Source organism: Oreochromis aureus, linkage group 3 (genome assembly GCF_013358895.1).
Source record: "Oreochromis aureus strain Israel breed Guangdong linkage group 3, ZZ_aureus, whole genome shotgun sequence".
NCBI lineage: Eukaryota > Metazoa > Chordata > Actinopteri > Cichliformes > Cichlidae > Oreochromis > Oreochromis aureus.
Window position 1 is genome coordinate 65,331,038 of NC_052944.1, and position 15,065 is coordinate 65,346,102.

The 15,065-nt window shown below is 39.6% G+C and overlaps 2 protein-coding genes across 4 annotated transcripts; both read left to right on the forward strand.

Moving 5' to 3' along the window:
- Positions 1 to 550: 550 nt before the first annotated feature.
- LOC120437465 (myelin-oligodendrocyte glycoprotein-like) lies at positions 551 to 3,903 on the forward strand. Its single transcript, XM_039608052.1, has 4 exons — positions 551 to 669; positions 1,661 to 2,014; positions 2,103 to 2,203; positions 2,752 to 3,903. The coding sequence occupies exons 1-4, from the start codon at positions 603 to 605 to the stop codon at positions 2,758 to 2,760; spliced, it is 531 nt and encodes a 176-aa protein (XP_039463986.1). The 5' UTR covers positions 551 to 602; the 3' UTR covers positions 2,761 to 3,903.
- Positions 3,904 to 8,830: 4,927 nt separating this feature from the next.
- Positions 8,831 to 13,481, forward strand: LOC120439021 (myelin-oligodendrocyte glycoprotein-like). Of its 3 annotated transcripts, XM_039609670.1 has the most exons (4): positions 8,831 to 8,927; positions 9,286 to 9,357; positions 11,446 to 11,799; positions 12,035 to 13,481. In XM_039609670.1, the coding sequence occupies exons 2-4, from the start codon at positions 9,294 to 9,296 to the stop codon at positions 12,256 to 12,258; spliced, it is 642 nt and encodes a 213-aa protein (XP_039465604.1). In that variant the 5' UTR covers positions 8,831 to 8,927; positions 9,286 to 9,293; the 3' UTR covers positions 12,259 to 13,481. The 3 variants fall into 3 exon arrangements, with proteins under 3 accessions (XP_039465604.1, XP_039465605.1, XP_039465606.1); XM_039609671.1 differs by lacking the exon at positions 8,831 to 8,927 and having other exon boundaries at positions 8,987 to 9,357; XM_039609672.1 differs by lacking the exon at positions 8,831 to 8,927 and having other exon boundaries at positions 9,357 to 9,396.
- The last annotated feature ends 1,584 nt before the right edge of the window (positions 13,482 to 15,065 follow it).

Here is a 15,065-nt window from a genome sequence, read left to right on the forward strand (position 1 = left end):
TCTTGGCACTCCTACACTCCACTGGTTCAGTGAACGCAGCGTGAGTCATGACGTTGATCTTGTTAGTGAAACTGAAAGTGAGCTGATACAAATTCCTTCTGGGTCTCTGCACATTATTCTCTGGGCTGATCTTCAGAGGTGGTTCCTCTGGAGGTCTTCGTTCAGCTCAGAGGTTTCAGCAGCAAGGACAGAGAACAGTCTGAGCTTCATCACCACTGAGCCCAAAGTCCCAGACAGCCACAGACTGGGGAGTTGACTCAGGCTCACAGGCATTGACACACACAAATAGTTGAGTGTCACAAACCACATGTAATGTGACACACAGCTTGTGCTGCTGAAATCTTACCGCTGGGCTTTTTTGCTGGTTTCAGTAACGTGAAATTCAACAGATAGTACATAGAAACCTGATTCTTTGAGCTGAGAATCAATGGGACACCGTGACACAGACTGAACAGTAAAACAGAAACAGAAAGGTAAGCAGCAGGGCAAGGTCACTGGTGACTCACTTCTCTCTTAATTCCACCCACGGGTTCACTGTAATTTAGTTTCAGGATGTATCTTTCCGTTTCACTCCGGATTCTTGCTGCTGCTTTGTGGTCTTCATGCTTCTGTTAAACATGGCTTATTTTAAAATCCTTCTGGTTTTGTTTCCAATTTCTGAGTTAACAGGTGAGTGAACAGATGTTTTAACAAGCTCTCTCTCTCTCTGTCTCTCTCCCTCTCTCTCTCTCTCTCTCTGTCTGTCTGCTCTGTGGCTAGTGGATCTGAGAGGAGACCACAGCAACCTCCCTGAACAGGGTCCAATAACCATCACAGCGGTGGATATCCAAGAAAGAGTCTCCGGTATGAAGAGCTGGACGGCACCAGGTGCCGACATTGTTCACACCTACTGGCTGAAGAAGCTGACTGCACTCCACGAGCGCCTGACAGCACAAATGAACCAGCTGCTAGCTGATGAGAGACACCCAGAATGGTTAACCGAAGCCCAGACAGTCCTGGTTCTCAAGGACCCCAGAAGGGAACGACCAACTACCGACCAATAACCTGCCTCAGCACCACGTGGAAGCTCCTGTCAGGCATCATAGCGGCAAAGATGAAGAGGCACATGGGTCAATACATCACTGCACAGAAAGGGATGGGCAAGAATACCAGAGGTGCAAAACACCAGCTACTGATAGACCGAGCAGTCAGCAAGACTAGGCTGACCAACCTGTGCACTGCCTGGATTGATTACAAGAAAGCCTATGACTCAATGCCCCGCACCTGGATCCTGAGATGACTAGAACTATATAAGATCAACAGGACCCTGAGAGCCTTCATCAGGAACTCAATGGGGATGTGGCGCACAACACTACAGGCCAACTCCAAGCCCATAGCACAAGTCACCATCAAGTGCGGGATCTACCAAGGAGATGCTCTGTCCCCAAATAAAAATTATTTATTTTTATTGGATTGCCTAATTCTGTCTGAGTCAGTGTTTTATTTCACTGTGAGTGGGAGCAGCTGGTAAGAATTAATGTTTTATGAAATAAAATTTTAAATAGGGAGAAAAACATTATTTTCATGTCTTCAGCTCTTCAGCAGGATGTTTAGGGGAGAGTATGTTAAATGTTCCTGTGATCTAAGGTCACTGAGGTGTCACTTCTTTTTTTTGCTTCAGCTCTTCAGCAGGATGTTCAGGTGAAGCTTGGAGATGACGTCACTCTTCAGTGTCAGATTTCAACAGAAGAAATAATCTCAGTGCTGAAGTGGAGCAGAGCTGACCTGAACACAGACGGCTACGTCTACTTCTACAGGAACAAACGCTTCTATGAAAACTACCAACATCTATCTTTTCATGATCGAGTGAAGCTGAGGGACCCGGAGATGAAGGAGGGAGACGTTTCTCTGATCCTGAAGAATGTTACATTTAATGACACTGGGATTTATGAGTGTCACATAGCTGTGAGGAACCCTGTGAGAAGTAAAAGAGCTCACACTGAGATCAGTCACTTCATCAACCTCACAGTCACAGGTGAGTTTGTGGAGCTCATTAAATCTAAACTTCCTCCGCACTTTATGATCCCGTTAGAATTCTTTCCACCTGTGATCTGTTTCTGCAGGTGAAACACATGAAAGCGTGTCGGAGAAAAGAGTCATGGAAAAAGGAAATGCAGATGGAAACATGGATGATGCTGAAAGGGTTGGATCTCTGACTCTTCAGGTTGTTGTTCCTCTTGCTGTTGTTGTTGCTGCTGTTGTTGTTGCTGTTGTTTCCGTTGCTTTTGGGGTACACCGAAAAACTCGTCAACATAAGAAGCAACATCCAGTCAAACTCCTACTGAGGACTAAGATGAAGTGTAATGAAGCTGCTACAGAAACATATAAGCTTTCTTTATGAAAACTAAAGTACTGAAAAGCACGTTGTTACAGCATTAACACATTTTATTACATTTATTGATATACAGCTTTTAACAGATTTATTAAACCACATTCATTAACCAAGGAAAACCACATCAACCACAAAAGCATCACAAACAGCTGAATTCACCTTCAGAATATTCACATTTAATCCTGAGCATAAATGCATTCACACACACACACACACACACACACACACACACACACACACACACACACACACACTGCAGGTCACCATCTCCAGTCTACTTCACTTTTAGTCTTTTTCTGGTCTGAGTAAAAGGATGGACATTTTACACTTAACGTCAATATTATTTTTCTTATTCTTCCATTTTGTTTGTGTTTCTTTAGATGTGCTGATGGCAGCGTCACTACACAGAAGTGCAAACCAGGAAGTTAATCACTTTTCTGCATCAACACAAACTGCCTGAATGATAAAGAGTCAATATTTGCATATGTGCAGGTTTACTGTGAACACTAAGGCATATTTTATGTGAAATACTGTTACAATTTGAGTCAATTTTATTAAAATATCTGTGTTTTATGAGAAGGTCCCATAGAGACTGTATATTTTAGATATGATCATTGTCCAACATCTTCACAATGAAATGAAAAAAGTTGTTGTCATGATACAACCTGGTGTTATAATATTTGGAGGGATTGTTGAAGCTCACTGTGAACAAAGCTAAACATGAATTAAACAATGCAAACAATGATCCCACCCTGGGATATAAATAGGAATAAATAAGTGTGTATCATTGATGAAAGTCAAAACTTTAATATTTTTGTTTATTGCTGCTCAAAATTGTTATTTCAGTTTTAAGAGCTGTTGAATTTTCTGGTAACTGTTGTTTTCGTATCAACTCCAAGTTATTGTTTGAAAATATTATTTTTTGAACCATCCCGATGAAGCACAGTCATTCACACTGATGCTGTTTGTAAGATAAGGTGGAAGCTGCTCTGTGACAATGAATGTATTTTCAACTTGGCTTGAACGATCTGTGAATGCACTGTAGGCTTTGTCTGTCTTTAAATATACAGTACTCATAAAACAGAGCAAACAAAGGAAAATTTAAAAAAGAAAAGAAATAAGAAATTTTATGTGCTTTGTGTTCTGTGCAATATTCCAGTTTACTGTTTAATATGTTATTAATACACCTGTGTGTAACAGATTTTTATAAAATACTTCTCATCGGCTGTCCCCAACATGTGTCATCAAAGTATCGGGAAACTGAACACACAGTGGGAGGAGAAAGAGAAACCACTGTATTTCCTGGTATTTCCTGTTTCTCACCCAGTGAAAGCCCCAGGCAGGAAACAGATTTGAATTTATCAGAAAGCCTTTGTCCTGTTTTTAAAACACGCCATTTTTATTGGCCACAGAGTGACAGCTGATTTCTGATTGTTTTAAAGTGTTTTCACATAAATGATTTTGTATTTTTATTCTGTTCTTAACTTTGGTCAACACTTGCTGTTTTAAAGAACTTTATAAATAAAGTTGGCTTGGTCTATCAAATATGTAAATTTGTTATTTACTCATGAAGTCAGATTAAATATTTTTTATATTCCAGCTACAGGCCGGTATTCAACACAATCACAGATGTGCATCAGTCAGCGTTTTGTTGATATTTCATTTTAAAAAATTTTTGTTAATCTTTTTCCTTCTAACTTTGTATTTAATACTTTAATATTCACACCGTCACAGTTCAGGGCCTTTAAAACAGCGTTTTGCGTTTCTGTTGTGGACTTCTTCATTCTTTTGGATTTCGAGATGTGGCTTATGAATAATCATTGGCGCCACTGTGTGCAACACTCCAGGTGCCTCTCAGTATGGCTTCCACTTCACAGAAAACTGTCTGATGTCCGTCATCATCCCGGGTCTGCTGATTTAAAATGAGTTCAGCACAGTTCTAATCATCTGGATGACGCGTTCACACGCTCCATGAAAACGAGATTCACTTTGCTCTAATTTAATTCTGCCACTACTTCCCTCCAAGCTCAAAAACCAGTATAAAAAGTTTGTACTCAAGTGGGTTCCCATCAAATATCAGCACGTCTCACACAGGCAAAGGCGATGCATGAAAGCTGCTGTGATCTCATTCTGTTTTTGCTTTATATTGAAAATGCCTTCAGGTGCTTCATTTTTGCTTGTGGTTTCATAGGTCTCATTAATTCCTGTGAGAGAACTGATGGTGTTGGTTGTTTTTCATGCACATGAGGCCCATGAAGACTATCACAAATATCTCGACTTAACTGAATATTATCTGCTTCTTTCCTTACAACGCCCTAACAGTGAAAATTGATCCTTCCTCTAACAGACTCTGTAAATGCATCACTTTCCTTTGGGGTGAAGGGTATTAGAAACTAGAGGTTTCTTTAAGGTAATTTATGCCATCTTCCGAGGACTCACTCATGCTCTGTGGCTGATGATGCAGTTATTCCAGGCAGAAAAACACAACCTACTCACTTTTCCTCCTCAGTCGTTGATCCTGTTCCTCTGACTCACACCTCTCCATCAGAGCAGCTCTCTCAGTTTCTGCTGTGATCCGTGCTGATGCTGCTGAGCCAAGTTTTCCAGCTGCCTTTACAGTCGACACACCATCTTCAGTACACCTACCTCAGTTTGACTCTGCTATTTGGGCGCTACATGTGACCCTGTGGGTAACTCAAGAGGTAACAGCCCTCTAGTTTCTAAATGTGTAACAACACAAACTACCAAGAGAGTAGTACTTCTACAGCCTGCAGTGAAACAACGAGGCGGATATGTATGTGGTTTGTGTTTGTGTCTGCTCTGCTAGACATAGAAGACTCTCACACCTTGACTCATTGTCAGTTTAATTTCTGTTATATTTTATTGTGTTTTAGAAACTGACTTTGAAAATGTCAAGCATGAATAAATAGAACAAACACACAAATCAGACCTTTATATGATTCAGAGACAGACTTACCTGACTGTTTAAAGATAATCTGGAGATATTTTTAATTATGAACTGAACTACAAGGTAAAATTTGTTATTTCACTTTGACTTTGGTTTTTACAGTGAAAACCATGAACCAGGCCAGACTTCAGTCTTTGAATTTCAGTTGTTCACTGACATTGTTTAGTGAAATTTCCCAGAGAAACTTCTCTTCATTGGACCATAGATGCTAATTTGATATGGCATTTTTGGACCTATTAACTGGGCACTGTGAGAGAGAGAGCTGTGATTTCCATGGGACTTTCTTGGTAAAGCTGCTCTGTTTCTGTCATGGTACTGGGTCGTGTGACCCAGTGTTTGAGATATATGTATCTTTTTGTATTCATTCTTGTTCTAGTTTCAGTTTAGCTCATCTAGTTAATTTCTAGGTTGCTGTTTAGTCCTTTGTTTCTTAGTTCCTTTTGTCATCCCCCCCGTACTAAGGCCCTTTCTCAATTCTCAAGTACGCGAGTCCGTACTCGCTTTCTCAGCGAGCACGGTAAAATTTGCAGATAACTAATTCAAAAGATATTTCAATATTTATTTATCCAAAACAAAACAAGTTTACTCTAAATTGATGTTGTACAGTAAAAAAATGTTCTTGTTTTCCATAAAGTGTATGTAAATATCTGGTTTAAACTGTGAATAAACTGCTGTGTATTGAAATTCCTCTTGTTTTGCATAGAAATATACTGAATAACATGTAAAGCATAATATATAAAATAACATCTACCAGAGTTTTTTCTTTGAAAGAAGCTCCTTATGTCCATTCTTGTATATCAGTGCATTACTGAAACCGATTTATTTAGCCGTGGAGGGAAACAACTGAAAATATGAAATAAACACACATGTAAGCTAAGACTCTCTAAAGAAACAGCATTGTTGTTGTTGTTCGGCTTTTCATTTCGCTATTTGTTGATTCACTTGAAGAGCAAGTAACGTTATATGGGTCAAGTGATCAGTTTGATATCAATCTTTTGTGATAAACCGTCATATTTACAGTATTTGTACAGTACGAATGATTTGCTTTGGTACCTGGTCAAACTTCAGTTCTCCTCTGTCTGCCTGGCTGCACTTCTCCAACAGCAAACTCGCAGGCAGCAGCCTCACCCCCATCCCTCGCTCAGTCGCTTAGGCTGTGTCCCAATTCAGAGACCGCATGCTTGAAGTACGCATTCTGAGTGCGATTATGTCACCGCCACGCGACGACGGCTGTCCCAATTCAAAGTGTACTTCAAATGCATACTCCAAATGCGCGGTCGATTTCCCCAAATATCAAGCGTGGTCCGGTGCACGCTTCGTGGTCCCATATATCCCACAATCCATAGCGCGGCGGTGGGTGTGGATAATTCTGCCGCAGACAGCAGAAGCGGAGCGGCCGAAGAGTAAACTTTCAAAAGTAAATACTGAATATGATGTCACTTATTTATGTGCAAATGTTTAATAATGAAGAACACTAAAACATTACTGTTGGCCACATGTCGGCAAAGTTATGTGACATTAGTGATGTTTGTACTTTCAGCGGTAACTTGGTTTTAAAGCCTCTACTTCTAAATACATATATAGTTGACCTTAATCTTACAGAGAATGTGATGATTTTATGGATAATTAAAGTCAGTCATATATCCACAAACACAACAAGCTGAAAGTCAGTGATGCTGCTCGGTTTGCAGTCCTGAATATGACGGCACAAGCAGGATTCACTGCACTGTTAATGTTAGCTATGTTATATTGCTGCCTCTGTTCGGTGGTGTCGAGCCAAACGGACTTTAACGTGTGTTTGAACGAGCTGACGGTTCACTCGTTAAGCTGAAAGAAAGATGCTTTAATCACAGGAGTCACACATGTGTCCACTGGACCATCTGGGAACTCTTCTTGTTTAGCACTCGTAATAACACAAACACTAAATCCTCCTTCTCTTGTGCTGTTTTGTAGCAGTGTGTACACCTGAGACTGTCACCTGTCTGTCTGTCCTGCACTCTCTCTCTGTTTCTTTCTCTCTGATTGTGGAATTAAAGTATGAACATGTATTTATAAGTTACACTTGTGTTTGAATCCTGCAGCTTATCACACATTTGATTTCCATGTGTGACAACTGCAAGTGTCCAGAGTGAGGACAGACTGAGGGACCCACTGCTGCACATCATCTGTGAGGCTTTGCACCCTGATGATCCACCAGGACAAACTCAGCAGTGTGTGAGGAAGAGGAGGAGGAAGAGCCAGCAGCAGCTGACAGATGGAGAGAATAGACAGACTGTTCCCTGTTTGTGAAGGACTGCTAGGAAAGTTTAACATAACTAATTGTCTGTCCTGAATCAGTCTTATTAGGTAATGTTCAAATAATGTTATCATCCCAGTGTTTTCAGTGTGGGAGAAAGTACTCAGGGCCTTCAAGTTACACACTATGAAAGGCAGCAACAAGTTTAATATTTAGAAACCTAAAGTATGTATCAGCAGCAGAATGGAGCTAAAGATAAATGTTTGTTTCAGTTCTATGAAGCTTTGAGTATTTTGGATTAGTAGCACTGCTGTGTTTGTTGCATCATATTGCTGTAATTGTTTATATGTTTTATATATTCTGAGGTAAGTTGATCTATAGTGTTACATCATATTCTATAAGGATGTTATGTGTTTGTAGACTTTCTGCCCAGTTTGACCCATTTAGCAGAAGTCAGCCTGTTTAAGGCTCTGATATCTATTCTGTATGACTTAAAGCAGTTATGACATGGTCTGATTTTCTCACCCAATAAAGGAATATTTCATATATCAGTCTGCTCTTCATTCTATCACCAACAGTTTCCACAGCTCGTACATTTTCTTTTTACACATATATGTAAGCATTAAGCCAAATGTAATAATGCCAACATATTAAACAAACAATATTTGTCTTACACCGTCAAAGATACTTGTCTTTGAGTGAAGATTTAAGGTGATAGGAAATATAAATAACTGCATCTTGAATCTTTGACACAGAGTTCCAGCTCACTGCTGTAATATATATATATATATATATATATATATATATATATATATATATATATATATATGTGTGTGTGTGTGTGTGTATATATATATATCATAATAACCTGACAATAAATATAATATTGCCATGTTATATTTACATTACCAGAGTGAGATGATTTTAGTCTCATGAACAACAGCTAATTGTTGTTCCCTAACTAATCTTAAATGACTTCAGTACAGAAATGAAGCCCAACTATCATGTTTTACAGTCCCGTGGTCTCAGCCTCAGATACTCAACTAATCAAAGTGATGTCATGACAAAAATGAATGAACAAAAAAAACATTTTTTCTCCTTCATTTCTGCTGTGTGAAACATTTCTCGCGGTTAGTATCATGGTTGCTAGGCAACCTGAGCAGCGCGACGAAGGCTAGACCGTCCCATTTCACAAGCATCTCACTTCCGCACTTCTCGTACGCGTACTACGTACGGTGCGGTCGCCGGATTGGGACACAGCCCCTGTTCATTTTATTTAGTTTCACTTCCCCTGTCATGTCATTAGATTCATGTGTGTCCCTCACGTGTTTCCACTTCCCCTGATCATCCCTGTGGGTATTTAGTCTCTGTGTGTCATTCAGTCTGTGTCGTGTTGTCTGTGTATCTTCCCTCATGTTAAATCCGGTTTCAGGACTCTCTGTTGGTCATGTTGCTTATTCTTGTATACATTTCATAGTTCTTTCATGTTCCAGCACAGAGTCCTGTTCATAGTTGTCTCAGTCACCTTGTCATTGCCTTCCTAGTTCTCTCAGTTAAAGCTCAGTTTTCCCAGTTTAGTTTCTAGTTTAGTTTTTGCCTATGTGCTTACTGCTTTGTTTGCAAACCTTAAATACGACAAAATAAAGGCTTGCTTTTTGTTTCAGGTTCAGTGCTGTCTGTTCTTTCATCTTTCATCTCTACATCTTTCAGTCTCTACCATGCTGTCATGGATGGCGTCTCTCAACGTGCTCCTGTCTTTGTGTTTGATTTCTGCATCTACCGGTGAGTTGAACCAGAACTGAAAATGGATGATTACAAATTGTAAGTAATGTTTAATCTGTATAATTCTGAATAACCTGTTTAACACGCTGAAAGATAATTTCAGGGTTTTTTTTTATTATTATTTTTTTGAGCAGTAAATGTTGCAGTTAAATAGCCCAAAATAGAAAATCTTCTGTCTTCAAAACGCAGTTTAATCACGTTGATGAAAATTCAGCAGTTATTATTTTACAACACTTAATAATTAGATAGTGGATGTTGGTAACAGTACAAACTGTAGAGTGGGGTTGTCTCCGTTCACAGGCTGTTTTGAGGATTTTATTTTATTTGTTTTTTTTTTAAATGAGTGGAGATATTTGATCAGAAAAAAGCCGCTGATCACTCAGTATTCCTTTACACATAATTGTTTATGTACAAAAACATGATCTCTACTCTGTGGAAACATGGGACTACAGAGCCTACACAGCGACCACATTTGGACTTTAAATAGCCCTTACACAGTGGTGTTACAAAACAATGTTTTCAGTGGACCGAATATACATCCAAAATGACTTATAAAAGATGTCACTTTGCTCAGTGGGTATAGCGCTCTTATACTCTGAGCCATTCACACCTTTGATACAAGGACTACTGCCTCATCACCCAAAATAAAAGTAAAGTAAAAATAGTCAGTAGGCAGAATTATACGCCCTGTTTAAAAAAACTAAATGAAACAAAAAAACCTTTATCACAAGCTATCATGTCCTACTGTCCGTCCAAGTGTCTCGCTGCTGTATTACTAAATTAACCTTTGCAGCAGCTTTAAAGGTGCCTTGATGTGCCACATGCTGACTGTTAAAACTTCTTACCATAGTCTAACCCATTTTCAGAGGCAATCAGGACTTTTGATATAGTTCAATAGAAGCCCCTCAGCATCTGAAGCAAACATCACAAGATGCAGAAACTGTGACTTTTACAACCACAGAGCTTTAAGGGAAACAAAAGGTCAAGTGAAAGATGAAATGTCCAGACACAACTCAAATAGCCTGGAAGAGGTCTCAGCTTTCCCTCCACAAGCCCACCTGCCTTTAAGGGGGATTTTTTAAATGAAATCCTGCCTGTATGACTCTACTGTGAGACCACTTGAGAAGAAGGGGCTCTTTACTGAGCATCATGTGATGAGTTGGACTGTTTCATGCTGACACATCAGGCAGAGCTAGTGCGACCAAAAGGTTTTACAACATTAGTCGAATAAGAACACAAATATAGGAAAGTCAATCTGTTCAAACAAGAACCTGAATGTGGAATAAATCATATTTAACATGTCAGACTTGTGTGTAAACATGCGTTTGCCTAGAAATTAAAAATGTATGACATAAAAAATGAAAAGCATTTCCATGAAGGATCAATCACTAACTGTTATGTGAACGTCATTAACATCAGTCTGAAGTCACTGTCTGACAGCCAGGAGATAATTCAAAGGAGACGTGTTCAAGTGTCCATCAGATAGCTGGATACAGCTGTGATCACATCTGCTCGGGTCTGGTGTCAGAGAGCAACACTGGTTCATTATCTGGGCAGAGATCATTCCAGAGGTTTTAAATCTAACTTGGGAAGCTGGTGAAGGAAACTCGAAACTTGATATGTCATTAACACCTTCAGGGAATTTGATCATGTTTAACACAAATGTTTACCTGATCTGAAGGACCAGACTTTTGTTTCCAAGAGTCAAATATCCCTTTGACATCAGAAAAAAGTGTTTTTGTGTTTCCAGGCAGAGCAAATCTACAGCAAAGAGTCTGAAAAAATTAAGTGAAGTAACACTGTAAAGAAGAGTTGCCCAAATTCCTCCACAGAGACGATGATGTTATACAGAAAACATGTAGGGCATTCCTATCAAGACACTGAATCATAAGTGTGCTTACATACCTTACTGAACTTTGTTTATCACCAGTGTGGGCGGATTAAAAGAAGCACGTTTGTTTGACTCACTAAAAATGTTTCCGGTGTTTTCTCACCTGAGACCACGTGGTTTATGTTAAATGTTCCTGTGAGTTCAGGTCACTGAGGTGTGTTAAATATTAAAAATATCACTTCTTCTTTTTGCTTCAGTTCTTCAGCAGGATGTTCAGGCAAACCTTGGAGATGATGTCACTCTTCAATGTCAGATTACCACAGATGAAATAATCTCAGTGCTGAAGTGGAGCAGAGCTGACCTGATCACAGACGGCTACGTCTACTTCTACAGGAACAAACGCTCCTATGAAAACTACCAACATCCATCTTTTCATGGCCGAGTGAAGCTGAGGGACCCGGAGATGAAGGATGGAGACGTTTCTCTGATCCTGAAGAACGTTACGTTTAATGACACTGGGATTTATGAGTGTCATGTAGCAGTGAGGAACGCTGTGAGAAGTAAAAGAGCTCACACAGAGATCAGTCACTTCATTGACCTCACAGTCACAGGTGAGTTTGTCACCTCTGAGAAACTTTCCTGTACTTGTGATTTAACAAATGAACATCCAATAGGTGCTGAGCTAAAACACTTCACCCACAGCTGCCTTGATGTTTAGATGCTTTGTGTCTAAGCTGAAACTGCTTAGAAACTGAAGCTGTTCACTTGCACAACTCACACCTGTTAGTTTCCTGCTGTGCTGGTGTGTAAAGGACTTTGCTCTGACAGCTGCCATTTTCTCTGCAGGCGAAACACATGAAAGTGTGTGGGAGCTGGATGGTGTGAAAGAAGAAGAGGCACAGAGAGATGTGTATGATGTATCAGAGGTGGAAACTTCAACCACCTTGAAAGTCGTTCTTGCCGTTGTTGCTGCTGCTGTCGGTGTCGCTGTTCTTGGTTTTGCGGCACTTTGGAGATTTAAAAGAAGCAAGAGACACCTCACTGAGGCGGACAACCAGCCGGGGGTGTGAAACCTCCTGTTATCACCACAGCAGCGATCTGGTGTCTCTGCAGGATCAATAACCTTTGTCTCACTGGGTCTTCTTTTGCTCGTGTGGTTGTGTTGGTAAAGCACAAAGAACAAAAAGAAACTTCACCTCAGGACTGAGTGTTTCCCTGTAAGCTTTATACAGCTATCTGTTTCACTGTGAAGTACAAATAGCATCATTTAATACCTCAATATTAACGCATTACATGTTGTAGATCATTTGGTTAAATGATCACTCCGCAATGTTTGTCTGTTGAGAGCTGCTGTACCTACATCTCTTACAAACTACCTCCAACGCTTCAGTGACTGGGATGCAACTGAAGAGAGATGAAACATCGCACAAGACCATGGTTTCATTTGCCTTCATAATGACTTCTCTCACCTTCTCAACAAAATCCAACGTGTGGTGTTCAGAGCTGCCAACCAACAGGTTGAGGATCGAGGCAGAAACTTAGAGATGTGACGAGTTGATCATACAGACACCTACATAAAAGTATGCCCCGTTTATGTATCTTCTGTAAACCATACAGTCCTGGTGTAAGTCTGATGTCATTAGCTGTTTAAGGGTCCAAACTCTGCTTCAGGTCCCAAAGTCAAACAAACACTGCAGCATCCTTGTGAGTTAAAAACTGTCTAAATTCTTTCATCCTTAATAAAATGATCAGTGTTGCTGCTTTACCAGGTGTAACAATTGAGTTTAACATCCAGGCATCTATGAAAACAGAATTTATTAAATTTCTCAGTCAGATAATGGTTAATCATGTTTAGGTGGAGACGAATGAGCTAACTCCCTGCTAACTTCTAACGCTGTTAGATTTCAGAAAAAATTCAAACATACAGCTCTGCTATCACTTCCAACATAAATGAGCATTATGCCCATGTATTCTGTTTTGCTTCCTCCCTGTTGCCTCATGTTTAATTAGGTTCAGCTGCATTGTTTGCATGCCAGTTCGTAGCTTCCCTCATTACCTTGCATGTTAGTGTGTGGATTCCTTTGTGCATCGTTGGACACTCTCGACACCCACATTCATGGTACATGTAGTGAAGGTACTATATACTGACAGATGAATGAAATAAATCAATTTTAATAGGAACAGCACAACCTCAGCCTCTCATTTATTGTAATAAACTATGGAAGCATCACTGATGACCTGCTTGTATTCAAGAAGTACTTAAAGACAATTTTCTCCCTCTAGTGGTCATGTATGAAACAATCAGTGTGTCCCTGAAAAGCTGTGAGTGTAATGATCCAGTTTGACTAAATCAATAAAAATCAAATAGATTGTTGGAATAATCTGTAATCAGAGGTGACAAATGATCTGTAGTGACTGAAAAACTGAACACAAAATTTTTAATTTTGAAAATGACGGCACAATTTACATGTGAGAACTGATTATTATAAAGCAAACTAGCATAATCTCCATGGAAATCCACACTCAGAGACAGGCACTCATTAATGAATTAACAGATTGGTGTTGTTAATACAATTGAAACAGGTTTAAATCTTCACTGCTGACAATAAGAATATAATAACATGCTTTGTTGTTGTTTTGAGGTTTTTTGTTTGGGATCAGATAAAGGTCATACAAATATCTCTCTCTCAAGTTTATGTATGTAGCACCAAATCATAACAACGGTCACCTCAAGGCGCTTTATACTATAAGGTAGACCCTACAATAATACATACAGAGAAAAACCGAACAATCATATGACCCCCTATGAGCAAGCACTTTGGCGACAGTGAGAAGGAAAAACTCCCTTTTAACAGGAAGAAACCTCCGGCAGAACCAGGCTCAGGGAGGGGCGGGGCCATCTGCTGCAACCGGTTGGAGTGAGAGAAGGAAAACAGGATAAAGACATGCTGTGGAAGAGAGACAGAGGTTAATAATCTCAGTGACTTGAGTGTCAAGCAAGTAATGCCAAGTGGTGGGAGAAGAAAGGATTTGCAATGGTGATGCTGCTGTCACATGACTCTTAAGATTTGTCTGGTAAATCAGTTTAACAAAGAAAGCCAGGGGAATCTCCTTCTTGGTACAATGGTCTCTTTACTTTTAGAGTTTTAACTTGTTAAATTTCATCTTTTTATTTTTTTTAACCCTTTACTTAGAAAAACTGTTTTACTTCTGTGGTATACAACTTAAGGATGTTCCTTTTAACCTGTTAAAAAACAAACACAGTGCACATGGATCTTACAGTTTAAGTATTTGACCTTTCATTGGATAATTTCATTTTTCCATCCTGATGATCAGAAGAGTGTTTGAAGGTTTCAGGGATCCTTCAGAACAACAGTAAGTGTTTAAAATGACGTCTTTCAGCACTGATGTTTCGTAGGAAAATCCAAACAGCCTCACTGGTTTTCCATAAAGAAAAAAGAGTTGCTCACCCAGCCTGGTGATGGAGACATGAGGCTGGGTGGAGTCTGTGTGGATGTGGATGTCGGTGTGACCACATCTCACAGAGACAAAGAAGTGTAATGTGTGTGTCAGTGTGATGTGTTGTAGTTTAAGGAGTCAGTATACAGCTAAATGGTAAATGCCTGTATTTGTATAGCGCTTCACTCAGTCCCTAAGGACCCCAAAGCACTTTACAATCACTGAAACTGAAAAACCCAAATTAAACCAGATAGTAAAGCTGCTCTCTGAGACTGTCTACCTTGAGAACAGATCAATCACTGTATAATAGTACATATTTTAGGATAATAAATCTTCTCCATTTAATCTCTTATTCACATAAATGCATTGTGTTAGTTACAGGGAAATTTGGAAACTTTTTCTTTAAAATTAACAATTT